The following is a 16,309-nucleotide window of genomic DNA, read 5'->3' on the forward strand; positions in this document are numbered from 1 at the left end:
GAGTTAATATTAGTAAAGTATGTGTATCTGGATTGTGAAATAGAGATTGGAGATAAGATCTTTATGGGAGACTTAAATGTCTTAGATATGGTTGATTTTGATGTGATTTTAGGAATGGATTGGTTGGCTAAGCATAGGGCTTCGGTAAATTGTTGGGGTAAGAAAATAATGTTTGATCTAGATCAAGAAGTTGGGTTGGTATTTCAAGGAGATAAGATTGGGTCTCCATCAATTATGTTGTCGGCTATCTCGAGGAAAATGGCTCGAAAAGGGGTACAGTGCTACCTAGCATATATAGTGGATGTAGAGAAAGAAGTTCCCCAGTTAGAGGAAGTCCCTATAGTAAGAGAGTTTATCGATGTATTTCCTGATGACTTACCTGGATTGCCTCCGTATAGGGAGATTGAGTTTTGTATTGATTTGGTTCCGGGCACTGAACCAATATCAATGGCACCATATAGAATGGCTCCAGCAGAATTGAGGGAGTTAAAGGAGCAGCTGCAGGATTTATTGGATAAAAAGTTCATTCGACCAAGTGTGTCCCCTTGGGGAGCTCCGGTGTTGTTTGTGAAGAAGAAAGATGGGTCATTGAGGTTGTGTATAGATTATAGGCAATTGAATCGGGTGACAGTTCGAAATAGATACCCACTCCCTCGTATAGATGATTTGTTTGATCAGTTACAGGGAGCTCAATTCTTTTCTAAGATCGATCTTCGATCTGGGTATCATCAGTTGAGGATTAGGGAGGCAGACATTTCAAAGACAGCTTTTAGAACTCGGTATGGTCATTATGAGTTTTTAGTGATGTCTTTTGGGTTGACGAATGCACCAGCAGCTTTTATGGACTTGATGAATAGAGTGTTTGGCCAATTTATTGATCGATTTGTGATAGTTTTTATTGATGATATTTTGGTGTATTCGAGGTCTAGAGAGGAGCATGAGCAGCATTTGAGAATGGTGCTTCAAACTCTGCGAGATCATCAGTTGTATGGCAAGTTCTCAAAGAGTGAGTTTTGGTTGGAGAGTGTAGCATTTCTTGGGCATGTAGTGTCAAGGAATGGGATTGAGGTTGATCCTCAAAAGATTGAAGCAGTTAAGCAGTGGCTTAGGCCTACTTCGGCGACAGAGATTAGAAGTTTCTTAGGTTTGGCCGGCTACTATCGAAGGTTTGTGGAGAACTTTTCTCGAATTTCTGCACCATTGACTAAGTTAACGCAGAAAAATGTTAAGTTTCAGTGGTCTGAAGCTTGTGAGAAAAGTTTCTTAGAGTTGAAGGAGAGATTGACTACAACGCCTATTCTAGCAGTACCATCAGGTTCTGGTGGTTACACAGTGTATTGTGATGCTTCGAGAGTGGGGTTAGGATGTGTTCTAATGCAACATGGCAAGGTTATTGCCTATGCTTCACGGCAGCTGAAGAAGCATGAACAGAACTATCCTACACATGATTTAGAGATGGCGGCTGTAATTTTTGCTTTGAAGATTTGGAGGCACTACTTGTATGGTGAAACTTGTGAGATCTTTACAGATCACAAGAGTTTGAAATACATCTTTCAGCAGAGGGATCTAAACCTGAGGCAGAGGAGATGGATGGAACTGCTGAAGGATTATGATTGTACCATACAATACCACCCGGGTAGGGCAAATGTAGTTGCCGATGCTTTGAGTAGAAAATCATCAGGGAGCTTAGCTCATATTCAGGAGGTACGAAGACCTCTGATTAGGGAGTTGCATGAGTTAGTGGATGAAGGAGTCAGATTTGATCTTAGTGAAGCTGGAGCAATGATTGCTCATTTTCAGGTTAAGTCAGATTTGTTTGATAAGATAAAAGCAGCTCAGAAGAAAGATGATTCCCTACTCAGGATTCGAAATGAGGTTGAGCAGGGTAAAGCTGCAGGTTTTGTGATTGGTGATGATGATGTGCTGAGATATAGGGATAGGCTTTGTGTACCTGATGTTGATGATCTGAGGAGAGAATTGATGATAGAGGCACATCAGACAGTTTACACAATGCATCCAGGTTCCACCAAGATGTATAAAGATCTTAAGGTGTGTTATTGGTGGAATAGGATGAAGGCTGATGTAGTAGATTTTGTTTCTAGGTGTTTGACCTGTCAGAGGGTAAAGGGTGAACACCAGAAACCTCCTGGATTGTTGCAACCATTGTTGATTCCAGAATGGAAGTGGGAGAGGATCACAATGGACTTTGTGACAGGATTGCCTAGGAGTCAGGAGGGTTATGATTCAATATGGGTGATTGTTGACAGGTTGACAAAATCAGCCCATTTTCTGCCAGTTAAGATTACTTATGGATATGCAAAGTTGGCGGAATTGTTTATTAGTGAGATTGTACGGTTGCATGGAGTGCCAATCTCGATAGTGTCTGATAGAGGTCCACAGTTTACATCGCGGTTTTGGGTGAAATTTCAAGAAGCTATGGGTACTAAAGTGCAGTTGAGTACAGCTTTCCACCCTCAGACAGACGGTCAGTCTGAGAGGACTATTCAGACCTTGGAGGATATGTTAAGGGCTTGTGTTATGGATTTTGGAGTTAGTTGGAGTAAGTTCCTATCATTAGTGGAATTTGCTTACAACAACAGTTATCAGGCTAGCATAGAGATGGCACCTTATGAAGCTTTGTATGGCCGAAAATGTAGATCACCGGTTTGTTGGTTTGAGGTTGGTGAGAAGAAGCTAATGGGACCGGAGTTGATTCAGATTACCTCAGAGAAGATTGAGGTAATTAGAAAGAAGCTTCAAACAGCTCAGAGTAGACAGAAAAGTTACGCGGATAGAAGAAGGCGTGACTTAGAGTTTTCAGTGGGTGATTGTGTGTTCTTAAAAGTATCACCTACAAAAGGAGTATTCAGGTTTGGGAAGAAAGGCAAGTTGAGTCCTCGATTCATTGGACCGTATGAGATTCTGGAGAGAGTTGGGGTAGTTGCTTATAGGTTAGCATTACCACCAAACTTGTCTGCTATTCATCCGGTATTTCATGTTTCCATGTTAAGGAAATATATGTCAGATCCATCACATGTATTAGAGGTTCATCCCATTGACTTGAGGGATGATATGGTTTATGAGGTGCAACCGGAAGCTATAGTCGACCGACAAGTGAGGAAGCTTAGGTCGAAGGATATAGCTTCAGTGAAAGTGAAATGGAAAGGCCATTCACGTGAGGAAGCGACATGGGAGCTTGAGGATAAGATGCGTGAGGAGTATCCTCATCTTTTCGATAATTTTGGTAAGTATTCAATCTTTTCTATTAAGTTTCGAGGACGAAACTTTTATAAGGTGGGGAGATTGTAATGTTTTGAAATTTATAAGATAGGATATTACAACAAAGCCCTTGGAGGCTTAAAGAGAGGGTATAAATGATTGAAGGGTAGTGTGGTAATTGACCAATAATTGATAAATATAAATAGGAAGTAAAAAAAAAAAAAAAAAAAAAAGGGAAAGTGTGATCTGAAATATTCAGAAACGTGAGAGAGAAGGGAGAAAGAAGAAGAAGAGAAAAGAAGGGGAAATAAGGGAAAAAGGAAGAGATTTGGAGGAAATAAGTGAAAAAGGTAAGATTTAGGTTGTTTAATATGTATAATATGTTAATTCAACTTTAATTTCAGTTTTGATGAATGTTAGGGTTTTGAGAATTTGTGTTTTGGGTTTAATTGATGAATTAAATTGAAGGTTAGGGGTTGATTGTTGTGTTTAATTGATGATTTAGTTGATTATGGAAGATTGTGATGATTTTGAGTTATGGTTTTGTTTGAATTGTGAATTTGTGTTAGAAATCAGGGGATAACAGTAGTTGATCTGTTGAAATTCTGGGTTTGAGGTTGAAGATGACGAAAATTCAATTTGGTCCCTCAATTTCCGAAAATTACAGTTTAGTCCCCGAACTTTGGAAAATTACAAATTGGTCCCTGGAGCATATTCCGAGATTCTGAACAGAATAACATATGAATTATGGACAGAATTACTGTATAGATAAGATAATTTCAAAACTTTCAATTTAGTCCTCCAATTTGACAAAAAGTACGATTTGACCCTAAAAATTTAGTAAAATTTCAGAATGATCCCTGAAGCATAATGATACATCCTGGGCAGAATTGAGGATTAATTGAGGTCAGAATTTCAGTATATTCATGGATTTATGACAAATTTCAGTTTGGTCCTCCATTTGATAAAAATTACAATTTGGCCCTAAAAATATGGAAAAATTCCAGATTAGTCCCTAGCTGTAATATTAGCTTTTGCAGATTAGTTTGATGAATAATTAAGGGTTATTTAGTGAATTATTACCAATTTTATTAGTTGTTTTTATTATGGATTAGATTTCGGGAAAACCGTTAGATTTTGGATTTTTGAGAAAATTACCTAGTTAGGTCAAAAACCATATAGGGTTACGGTATACACCCTTAGTTAAGTTTATTAAATAGGTTAAATGTTCTTTCGAGTCGTTCTTGAAAATATTTCCTTTGTATTCAGATAATCCTGATATTCTACCGGCAGGACGTCAGTAGAATTTCCTTCGGTTTCAACTTGTGTGTGCTGTTTGCTTTTGAATCAGGTGAGTGGATAATTTTCCATATGCATGAGAAATACTATAAATATTTGATTTGTTAATATGAATTGGATCATGCTTCTTGATAATATATATACTGATTATTATCCTTGATATGATAAAGCATGATCAATTATTGAATCGGATTGCTTGATATGAACCAATATGATTTGACTTCTGAATTGATAGCTCCTCATTTGATGATGTCATGAGTTGAGCTTTGAGATATGAATATGTTAGTTTGATTATGATTATGAACCTATGGTATGTCAGTCAGAATACCCATGCTAACAGGGTAGTGTTAGTCTTTGTGCACATCGTATCTGAACCCTAGTTGGTCGGGGGAGTCACCAACCTGTGTGGACTGATCATCCAACAGTACGGAGCCTCATGCTCATTGCATTTTGATTTTCTGACGAGTTCTACCATATGATATTCTTGTTATGGCCTATTTGATAAACCTTCGTATAAGAACTAAAGCCATACTTGTATATATATTTCTCATTGCTATATTACCTCGTGTGTGTATATTGAACGTTATCTACTCACTGAGTTGTTGAACTCACCCTCTCATTATTTATTCTTTTCAGGCTTATAGCTTGATAGCGGGTTACTTTTGTTGAACCTTCCGAACCTGCTTTTGATTGTAATTTGTATCTTTCTTTTTATGTCAAGTTAGTGCTCCAAAACTATGAAATTATATTAACTCTTGTATTAAGACAATCGAATTATGTTATGAAGTTAATTTGTTGTTAATGCTGTGCTAAACTCTGATTGAGTTGTTCAAAAGATTGTATGTAAGTTTGGGTTCGCATAGGTTTGGAACCTTGGAGGGGAACCTTGCCTATGTGCCGGTCATGGATCCGGGATTCGGGTCGTGACACTAATATCGGCATGCTTTTTTGTTTTTCTTTTGTTATAGTAATAACCAAAAAAAAGAAAATGTAAGCAAATCACCAAGTCAAATTTCTATAAAAAATAAAATTGTGGAATGATAAAATTAAAAAAAAAAAGTTTGCTAAACAAAAAAAATAGAACAAGAGTTACCATTGAATAGAAGAATGAATTTTGTTGAAACAGGAGGATGTGAAAGTGGATTATGAAGCTATTATAATGAAACATGTTTGATGATAAAATACAATAAATACGAGTTAAAATGTAAAATATAATAAATATGAATTGAAATAAAACAAATAATTAAAGAATTTTAGGTAAATCATAACAGGATTATCTTCAAATCTTAACTCTAATCAAGCAAAGAATGAAGACGGGATTTATGAGCTGAGAAAGGGTGATTTCTCAATTGAGGTGACCAATTTTGGAGCAACCCTGCTTCCCGTTGTTCTACCAGATAAAAATGGTTTGCTTTCCTTTCCTTAATTCCTTATTTCGTTTTTTTAAAAATATTATTAATGTTAAAAATACTGATAATGATATAAATTCTCTCTTGTTTTTTATTTTCAGGAAAATTAGAGGACACTGTTCTTGGATTTGATCCAGTAGATGAGTACAAGGTACAACAGCTCTACTACTTTTTCTAGGTTTTTATTTTTATTTGTATTTTTTATCAAATATAAAATGGGTCAAGCAATCTTTAATTTATTTCGTAATCAATTTGGAATCAAACAAATAGTGTACTAGTCTTTCTTGGTATTCTCTTCTAGGAGGGTTCTTTGTAAAGGTGAGCACAAAAAATAAGAAACTGAGAAAATTAAAAAAAAAATAACTGAAAAAACTGAATTGTAAAAAAAAAATGATTAAACCGATTAAAATTTTAAAAAAATTGACCGGTTTACTTTGGTATCGGTTTTATAATCCTAAAACCGAACCGAATAGAAAAAAAAAAACCGAGCCAAACAGGAAAAAACCCGAGCCAAAACTGAAAAAACCGAGCCAAACCGGTTTGAACCGGTTTTTTCCCTAAAAAACCTAACCGAATAGAACCGAAACCGGCCCGTTCAAAACCGATTTCATTTTTTTTAATAAAAAAAAATTAATTTAGTTATTTTTTTTGGTAAAAACCAAACAAAACCGAATTTGATCACCCCTAGTTCCTACGATGGACATGTCATGCTGAAAAGAATGAACAGTGATGTTCTTGAACCATGATATCTTTTTACTTTCATGCCTTTGCTACGCAATTCTTCCTCCATATTTCATACTTTTTACATGGCCATGATTAATCGGGGAAAAACCTCGATTATTAAGTCATTCATTAATTATTTTTTCTACTTTTCAGGCGGCCCTGAAGGTTTTAGTGAGGTTGTCTGGGATGTAGCTAGTCATAAAGATAAACATACAACATTCACGTACAACAGCTTTGATGGAGAGGAAGGTAATGTTTCTTTCCATAGCTAGAATTCTGTCTCCTTTGTATCTGATCGTATGTGCTCTGTATACATGTCTGGTGTTTGCATTGATGGGTGAATTTCTTTTCTATAGGTTTTCCTGGTGATGTTTCTGTGTCTGTGAGACATACATGATAGTTCAAGCAAACAAGCTAGCTGTGAGAAAGTAGGCTAAGCCTCTAAGCAAGCCTCCCCCAGTGAACTTGGCACTGCATGCTTACTGGAATCTTGGTGGACACAACAGTGGTGACATCTTCTCTCATACCATCCAGCTTTTTGGATATGAAGTTACTCCTGTGGATGAAATTGTCAACGTCAAGGATACACCTTATGATTTCCACCAAGCCAGGGAGATTGGGAGCTTGTTCAATCAATTGCCTGATGGATATGACATCAACTATGTGTTAGATGACTTGAATCCTGGACACTTTAAGAAGGTTGCTGTTGTGCAAGAAAGTGTGTCTGGGAGGAAGTTGGAGCTGTGGACCAATCAGTCTGGAGTGCAGTTTTATACAAGTAACATGCTTGACAATGTCAAGGGGAAAGGTGGATGCGTTTATGCTAAGCGTGCTGGTATTTGCTTAGAGACTTGAGGATTTCTTGACGCGGTCAATCACACCTATTTCCCTTCTCAGATTGTTAATCCTGGAGAGGTTTATCAGAACATCATGATTTATAGGTTCACTGCTCATCAGAGTTTTTCAGGCTATCCTGCTAGGTTCCCTGGATTTGGTTATTTTTCCTTTTGAACATTTCAGTCTGTCTGTTTTAGCTGTATTTGGTTATTTTCCAGATTTGAAATATGATTTTGATATTTTACATCTTGATGAGACTCTAAATTAGAACTAATTAAGCTTCTATTTGTTTCCCTTGTGGGAATCTGACCCTGAAAACATGCTCTTCGCCGGTACATTTATCTACCTTGACAACCCAATGGCTCCTCTTCCCGCAACCACCACAGCCATCAGCAATCTTGGCATCTGTAGCAATTCTGGTCACCAGTAATCCTCCTCCAATAGGCAACAACTGTGTTTTTGACCCACCAGATCGCCATGATCTCTTGCTAAATGCATTATACCCCACTATAACAGCTCCGTTCCTTTTCCTGCCTGCTCGTACTGCGCCAAGAATACCATCATGATTCTCAAGGTTACAATCAATAAGAACAAAATCCGCTTCTCTATAATGGCTTAATAATAGACTTCGAGCTTCTGCAATAACGAACTCAACATGACAGGCATCACAACCGAGAATTTTTTTAGATGGTTGTAATTCTTGATGACCAGGAAGGATGCAAACCACACGGCCACCGGTTTGATGGGCTGCAGCCACTAAGGCCACCGTGGTTGTGGTGGCAGCATTGGCACATGCTACAACCATTAGTTGTGCATTGTTACCAGCTGCTAATGCTGAAATGAATTCAGCTTCATCTGGCTCATTTGCCTTTTGACCCTGCATCAAGATCAATTCAAAATCCCAGTTAGGAAATACTGCTAGAGATCATGAACTGAAATTACAAAAAATGTTCACGGACTTACCATTCTCAGAGTCTTGAGGTATGCATTTGTAGCATTCTCAGCAGACCAGCAACCCATGCTGTTGCTTTTTCTTCTTTTGATTCAAATTTCGGACAGGAGTAGAGGTTTTCTCAAGCTGGATGTTGATGATGTCTTTGTAATACAGATGGAACTATATATATATATATATATATATATATATATATATATATATATATATATATATATATATATATAGGACTGTCAAGAAGCGTCGGTCGGTCAAGAGACTGTCAATCCAACTGGCTAAGTTAAAAATATTATAAGAACAAAAGGATGCATCAACAAAGATAAGCTTCAATGATTTTCGAGACAGAAAATTATGGGCATCTTTTAATTGATCCCAAGCTTCAATAATTCTTTAGGCAAAAAAAAAAAAAACAGGTGAGCTTCCCGGGCACCGCCTTTGAAATAATTTAAGCTAATTAGTAGATGATTCTTCCATTTTTAATGAGATCTTAGCTTGATTTTGCAGGCTCTATCGTTGAACTGGGAGGATTAATTCATTGATTAGCTGTTATGTCCACCATTGTAGTGACAAAATTAGACATTTGCGCGGCAATGTATTAGGCCTGGTTGAGATTTTTTAGAGACTAATCCACCACGACAGCCTTGTTAGTCTTGTAGGCAAGCCAGCAAACTTGTACTTATTAATGACAATCTAATTAATTTATTTTGTTTTAGATTATAATTGTCAGAATATGGAGCAAAACAACGTGTAGCTTGTTGATAGTCGTCTTGTGTGCGTGGTGTTTATATATGGACTCTAAAAACTATAAATTAAGGTAACAATAAGCTTGATTATTCTAATTAAATATATTAATGGTTAACGAGATACATATATTTATCTTTTTTTATCATAAAATAATAACAAAATGTTCTAATTTTAAAAAGTATAGTTCAACTAGTTAGGTTTTAAGTTTGTTCTTTAAAAGTTATCAGTTCGAGTGCTACAAATCTTAAAGTCACTGGAGATTATATGATCGTTAACTTTAAAGTCTCAGGAGATTAGTCGAGGTGCATGTAAACTGACCCAGACACCTACGATCAATTAAAAAAATTAATAACAAAGAAATGGTTTAATATGAATGGCTCAAAGAAAAGAGTTTTTTTTTTTTTTTTTTTAATTTGTGGAATCTTGAAATTTGAAACTTATCACCAAAAATTTAAGATATAGCTATTGAATTCCTACTCCAAAATCTGACAACCAATGGCATCTAAGAACTATTTAACTCTATAAGTAAAAAAATCCCCATAAATATCCTAATTCTAGTATGAATTAACATACTTTTGATTGGATTAGAAGAGTAGTTGCTCCATCAGAATGCTGCCTGCAAAACCAAAAATAATATAAAAGGAAAAACAGGGACTAAATTAACATCAAGATTAACAAAACAATATTGGAGAAAGAGCAAATATAGCCCCCAAACTAATTAACTCCTTATTCAAATTGAGTCCTTATTCAATCATATGTTACCTAATTAACTCCTTCCATCCGATTAATTGGGATCCTAAATTTAGTTTGGATTTCGGTAATTGGATAGCATCTAATTAACATAATTTGGATTTCGTGGAGCATGTTTGGTTTTGCTAGCTTTTTCTTCATTTTTTTAAAATATTTTTATATTTTTTTGATGTTAAAAATAAAATTTTAAAATTAAAAAATATTATTTTAATATATTTTCCAAACAAAAAAACTCTTTAAAAACAATAATGTTTACTCATCACAACCTTCGTCCCGTAACAATAGCTGCAGACACCTTCATGGATACTCTTTGATGCTTAATAATGTTAATTTTCCATAATTTAGAGCTCTTGAATGGCTGGCTATGAGCATGACCACCTGGCCAGCTACATTGCAGGAGGTCCAATTTTTGCTCCCTGAAAGCAAAACAAAGATGTAGATCCAAATCAAGCTGCTTCCTTCCCAAAACATAGATGACAAATTAATCAATCCCCATTTCTATTTTTTTTTCTTTTTTTTTTGTCTTTTGGTCTCTCTTGCATTGCAGTAAGATGTCCCCTTCTGTCCGATTCTCCATGGGAGATGCTGCAATTGTGTGCAGCTATGGTCTGGTCAACATGAACGTAGTCTTTGAATATTTTCCAAGCTATTATTCATCGATCTCTTGCCTCCATAAAATCAACAAGTGGAAAAAAAGAAGAAGAAGAATTAATTAGAGAACGTGGGGGTCAGAATTTGTTCAGAAATGGGGAGGATCGTAAATTATAATATATATATAAACAAGTAGTGGGTTGAAAGATTCTGATTAATTGGTAATAATGCATCCTTGTAGGGCTACATGGATGCATGGGTCGACGTTCATTGATTAATTTTTATTATATGTATGTTATTTTGTTTCGTTGCATTAACTTGCATTGCCTCTTCTTCTTTTTCCTTTTCAATTACATTGCTATTTATAATTTACAAAAAAATAAAAAAAAATACTGATACCTATATATTTTTGAGTTTATGTGTATGAACTCATTCACTTGCATGTGTGTATATGTATATATGTTAAGATATATGACGCATATGATTATGTTCTTTATTTTCTTGATTATATTATATTTTATTATTATTATTATTTTTATCATTGCTATTATTACTATATAGTTTGAATAAAGAGGAGCATGATTTTGGAATAATAACAGATTAAAAGTCTTGAAGTTGCTGGTTTCCTAAGCTTTTTTGGAGCATGTATCCATTTAGATACGTTGGCTAGAAGCTTTAGCACATGTTGGTGTCCTTTTGTACCCATTCTGTACTTCATTCAGCACATGCATGGTGGAGCAAGTATCTTCTTGTAATTCAAATTTAGGATTAGATCCTAAGTTTGATTATTATCTGTGGTTTTGATTAAGAATTTTCACGTTTAGGTGAATCTTTCATGAACAAAAGGATGCAATCGATTCTTAAACCAAATTGCATGTACTTTAATCAGTACATGAGTACGGGGCACAACATAATAATTTTAAAGTGTTTTTTTATTTTAAAATATATTTAAAATATATTTTTATTATTAATATATTAAAACAATCTAAAATATAATAAACTTAATTAATTATACCGCTCAACTAAACACCCTAGTAATTGTCAAACTCAATTTAAAAATTGAGCAAAAAAAAGGACTAGATTATTGAATTATAAGGTTAACACGAGGGTTATTACATATTACAATAATTCTCCAAGAATAAAATGGTGTTTCAAGATATAACATATTTCATTTGATTTTACTTAGAAGAAAGTTTGAAGTGTTGCTTTCTATGATTGAGACAAATTCCCCTTGTGTTCAGCCTCAGCGAACCCTTGAAATAGTAACCAAATATATCTTTTTCTAATTCTTTTCAATGTACTTATTCCATAACAATTTTAAGATTTAAAATGATTTAATGTAGAACTTGTGCATTAAGTGAAATAAATATTAAGACAATAATATATTGAATTGATTTAAATTAATCTAGATTAATTTGTCAAATCAACGACTCGGGTCATAAGATCATGATAACTCCATATAAAAATAAATTATAAATATCAATTCTAAATTAACATAATATTAAATGATGAAATTAAAAAGAATTTAATTAGAAAATATCTAAAAAATAACCCGAGCAAACCTACTAAACTCACGACTCAAGTCATGAGACCAAAATAACCTCATGAAAAGTAAATTAAAAAAAAATATGAAGCTTAGTTTCCAATCATTTGAATGTTGAATGATGAGATTGAAAAAAATCCAATTAAAAAATAACTTAAAAAAGAGCTCGAGTTAACTTAGGTTAACTTGTCAAAACCATGGTTAGGTTATGAGACCGAGATAACCTAATAGAAAATAAACAAAAAAATAACCCTAATCAACTCAGGTTAACTTATCAAACCTATTATCTGAATTATTAGACTAAAATGACTTTATAAAAAATAAATCAAAATAAATTATGAAACTCGATTTCTAATTAATCTAATATTAAAGGATAAAACTGGAAAAAAAATTTCAATCTAGAAGAAGAACATAATAAAATAACTTAAGTCTACTAGAGTTAATCCGCAATCCATGTTATGAGACTAAAATAATCTCATAGCAAGTAAACTGAAACAAATCATGAAGTGTAACTCTTAATCAACTCAATGTTGAGAAATTAAATTAAAAAAAACTAACAACTAAAAAAAACTGGAGTCAAATTATTTAACCTATCAAGCTCATAAAACAGATCATGAGACTAAGATAATCATATAAAAAAGATCAAAACAATGTCATATATTATAAATTATATTTAGTTTTTGTTAAAAAAACAAAACTATTGCAAGTGAGGTGGTGCTAAAGAATTTGTTAAATTTCTTTATTTGAATCTGAATAAATTATATTTAGTTCACAAACTTTTAGTATTTTATTTTTCAAATTTCATTGGTTGTGTTTATTATTGGAATGTGACGAATGGAGAGTGTGTTACAAATTAAAAGGGTAGTTAGAAACGATAGGCTATGATTATAGATAGACTCTGATTAAGAGATTGATATGTTTAGGAAAGTTTTACAATGCTCAAATTGTAATTACTAGACAAACTCTCTCTCTCTCTCCCTCTTGTTTTTTTTATTCTCTTTCTATCCCTTTTTCTCTAGTTTTTCTCCCCTTTCTGTGTCTTTTTTTCATGTTCCTCTCTCCTTTTTGTGTTGCTGTAAATATCTAATAATTATAGCATGAGCATCATAAGATTTCTTGTTTGTGAAGATAATGGAAGGACATGTTTTAGTTTGATAAACACGATGATGGTGAAGACAAGTGAAAAGTGTATATGGTGAAATAGAATGTCCGAAGCTTTTCTATACGCAAATTGTGATGGTAAAAAAGGTTTTCAAAGGATAGTTTTCTTTTCCATTAGCAAAAAGGGCAATTCGAGCATAAAAAATTCATAATACATGTTCAATGACAAAATTAAAATATAGGATTTCGTCCTATTTACATAAATCGTATTTTCTACCATGTTGCATTCAAATTCAAAGAAAATGTGCTTTGGAAGATGCCTGGTGAATGGGTTCACTACTGATCAATTTGAGCACTGGATGCCTCCATCAACCCATTGCGAATCTGGTCGCCGATGTCTCTTACATGACCAGGGCCATGAGGGATGAAAACAGTGGTGTTCTTCGATGAGTTGCCGAGGTCTTTGATGGTGTCAAAGTACTGTGTGATCATGATGAGATCCATCACCTCCTTAGCTGATGTGCCTGACACCTTGTGTGAGAACTCCAGTATGTTCTCTCTCAAACCATCTGTGATTGCCTGCCTCTGCCTGGCCACACCAACCCCGCCAAGGTACTTGGCTTCAGCTTCAGCTTCTGCCCTTTTGACTTGGAGCACCTTTTCAGCTTCACCTTTGTATACACTAGCAAGCTGAAGTCGTTGAGCTGAGATACAGAATTCATATGCAAAAGTTATTTGCAAATGAAGTTGAGGATCACAATTAAATGCCATCAATAGCAAGCAAGCAACTGATCACTATATGGGATACATAGAACTGGAAGCTTGTCTAAAATCAAGCATCAACAGATAATTTAGACTTCAAGGAAATTACCAAGAAAGAAAGTTTACAATTGTTGATGTTTAGTAAAATCATTACTTTGTATAATGACAAATTTCATGCATAGAGATAATGAGATCCCTAAAATGAAACAATAATCTGGATGCTGTTAGAAAGGTAGCAAGAATACACACCATCTAGTTAGGAAAAAAAAAAATCAATTCACAGTGAATAATGGCAGTGGAAAATTCTGTTAAAGTTGGTCTATTACATCTTGCAAACTATCAGAGCTAAAAGTAAAACTAAAATTGAGCGGGCAACTTATTTTAGTTCCCATGTCCTTCCAGATATCAGCGATGTCTTTCATATGATATCCAAAAAAATAAAACGAGAAGGTCTTTATGTGGTAAACCAAGTGAGAATGTGTAGAAGGTGATTAATACCTGCATTGATCTCGTTCATTGCCCTGCGTACAGTATCATCAGGTATAATGTCAACCATCAGAATGTGCTCTATGCAGTAGCCATAGGCTCCCATCACCTGATTCATTAAGTCAACATAAGATAAGAACAATAGCACTGACATGACTTTGGCAATACTAAGAAAATTCTTATCTAACACGCACACACAAAAAAAAGAATCATATATCAAGAAGAGTGCATTTGAATAATCCAAAGAACCACTGCTACAAATTTATAAAACCATGGGATTCAACAAAAGAAGCAGGTTCCAATTACCTTCTCCAATTCCTCCAAGACAGCTATGGCAACCTCACCCTTCTGCTCGAAAAGCTCATCCAATGCCATTCTTGGAACAATAGCTCGAACCACTTAAGAAACATGAGATACGTCACAATGAAATGAGGTGAAAACTCTCAAAATTAAAAAAAGGAAGAATAATATAGACACATTATTGGATAATAAAATTCCATATCCCATGCTACAGCTATGGATTACCATCAAATACATAAGCCTGAATCTGCTCCCTGGGATTTGCCAACTCATAGAATGCATCATCAGCATTTTCCTTGACTATTCGGTACTGAATCGAGCAAACCAATTGCACGAAGACATTATCCTGCATTGACATAAAACTATGTAAAGTCCTTAATTTTCTATAAGAGAGAAACAAGAATCTTAGCCCAAAACTAACCATTACAGGACAGCACAAAATCAGACGACAGAAAATACAGTGCAAATTTTATTTCATCACCTAACAATCACATCCATGATAGAAACAGCACAAAACCCTGAAAACTCAATTTCTAATCTCTTTTACTTCTACTGGCTTTTCTCAGCAACCAAACATGATCACAACAGAAACAGTGTCACATAATTAGCAATCTGATCACATGAAACATATCGGGGAACCGATCAGAGCCATTATAAACAAGGGATCGGTTACTTCAAAAGTCTCAAACCTTGAAAACCCATTAACAAATACTAAATACTAAAGCCTTTAGAACCCCTAAACTCTCCATCAAACGCAACAAAACACAAGATCCACATCCAGAAATCCAAGAAACACAAATCCAAACAAAACCCACAAATTCTACACTCCTTAATCACCAAAAAAGCCAATAAACACTAAGCCCAAAAACCCCCAAAAATCCTACAGAAAACACAACAAAACACACAACCCACACCCAAAAATCCAAGAAACACAAAACATGACAGAACCCACAAACCTTACATTCCTTAATCACCAAGAAACCAAACAAAATGAAACTTAATCGAGAATTAATAAGGAAAAAACCTTGGTTTTGGTTTCAATGCGGACATCAAGAGAGTGAATTCTGGTAGACAAAACACCGGCCAAACATTGACCAGCAAGGCAGTTAAAGAAGTGGAAACCTGGCGGAGCCAATCGCTCAAAACGACCCCACCTTTCAACAACACCAACGCTAGCTTGGTCTACGCATCCACATAAAAAACAGCATGTATTACCCATGATTTTGCTCCTCTTCGTATCTGATAGGAAAGATTAGATAGAGAGAGAGATGAAAGTCCGGGTTCTGTGTCATTTAGGAAACGGTGGGATGCCTTGACTTTCTCTTTGGTTTCGGTGGATTTTTTTTCTTCTAATTATGATTATTTTTTTTCACTAATTATTTTTAGTTATTTTGAAGTTTAATTTATCTGACAACTTAGTAAAATGTTTTTATAATTAAGTGTGTTTATAATGCAATCAGAATTTAATCGGATAATATTAATATAAAATTTAAATGATTGAATCTGAATAAAATAATAATAGGATTTATCAAATGCAAATTAAGAGTTTGAATTTTAAAATTATGAATTATCTAATTTGGGCATAGATAATCA

General features: G+C 34.6%; 2 protein-coding genes and 1 pseudogene across 2 annotated transcripts; 1 reads left to right on the forward strand and 2 right to left on the reverse strand.

Annotated features, from left to right (window-relative positions):
• Window positions 1-258: 258 nt before the first annotated feature.
• Window positions 259-7,733, forward strand: LOC118056306 (uncharacterized; annotated as a pseudogene).
• LOC118056349 (uncharacterized) lies at window positions 7,658-8,575 on the reverse strand. The gene is made up of 2 exons (XM_035068529.2): window positions 8,451-8,575; window positions 7,658-8,364 (listed from the first exon to the last, which is right to left on the reverse strand). Exons 1-2 carry the CDS (start codon window positions 8,505-8,507, stop codon window positions 7,762-7,764), a joined length of 660 nt encoding a protein of 219 aa, XP_034924420.1. The 5' UTR covers window positions 8,508-8,575; the 3' UTR covers window positions 7,658-7,761.
• A 4,741-nt stretch (window positions 8,576-13,316) lies between these two features.
• On the reverse strand, window positions 13,317-16,046 carry LOC118056350 (hypersensitive-induced response protein 4). The gene is made up of 5 exons (XM_035068530.2): window positions 15,741-16,046; window positions 14,942-15,062; window positions 14,723-14,814; window positions 14,429-14,525; window positions 13,317-13,872 (listed from the first exon to the last, which is right to left on the reverse strand). Exons 1-5 carry the CDS (start codon window positions 15,933-15,935, stop codon window positions 13,505-13,507), a joined length of 873 nt encoding a protein of 290 aa, XP_034924421.1. The 5' UTR covers window positions 15,936-16,046; the 3' UTR covers window positions 13,317-13,504.
• Window positions 16,047-16,309: the final 263 nt, after the last annotated feature.

Source organism: Populus alba, chromosome 15 (genome assembly GCF_005239225.2).
Source record: "Populus alba chromosome 15, ASM523922v2, whole genome shotgun sequence".
Classification (NCBI taxonomy): Eukaryota; Viridiplantae; Streptophyta; class Magnoliopsida; order Malpighiales; family Salicaceae; genus Populus; species Populus alba.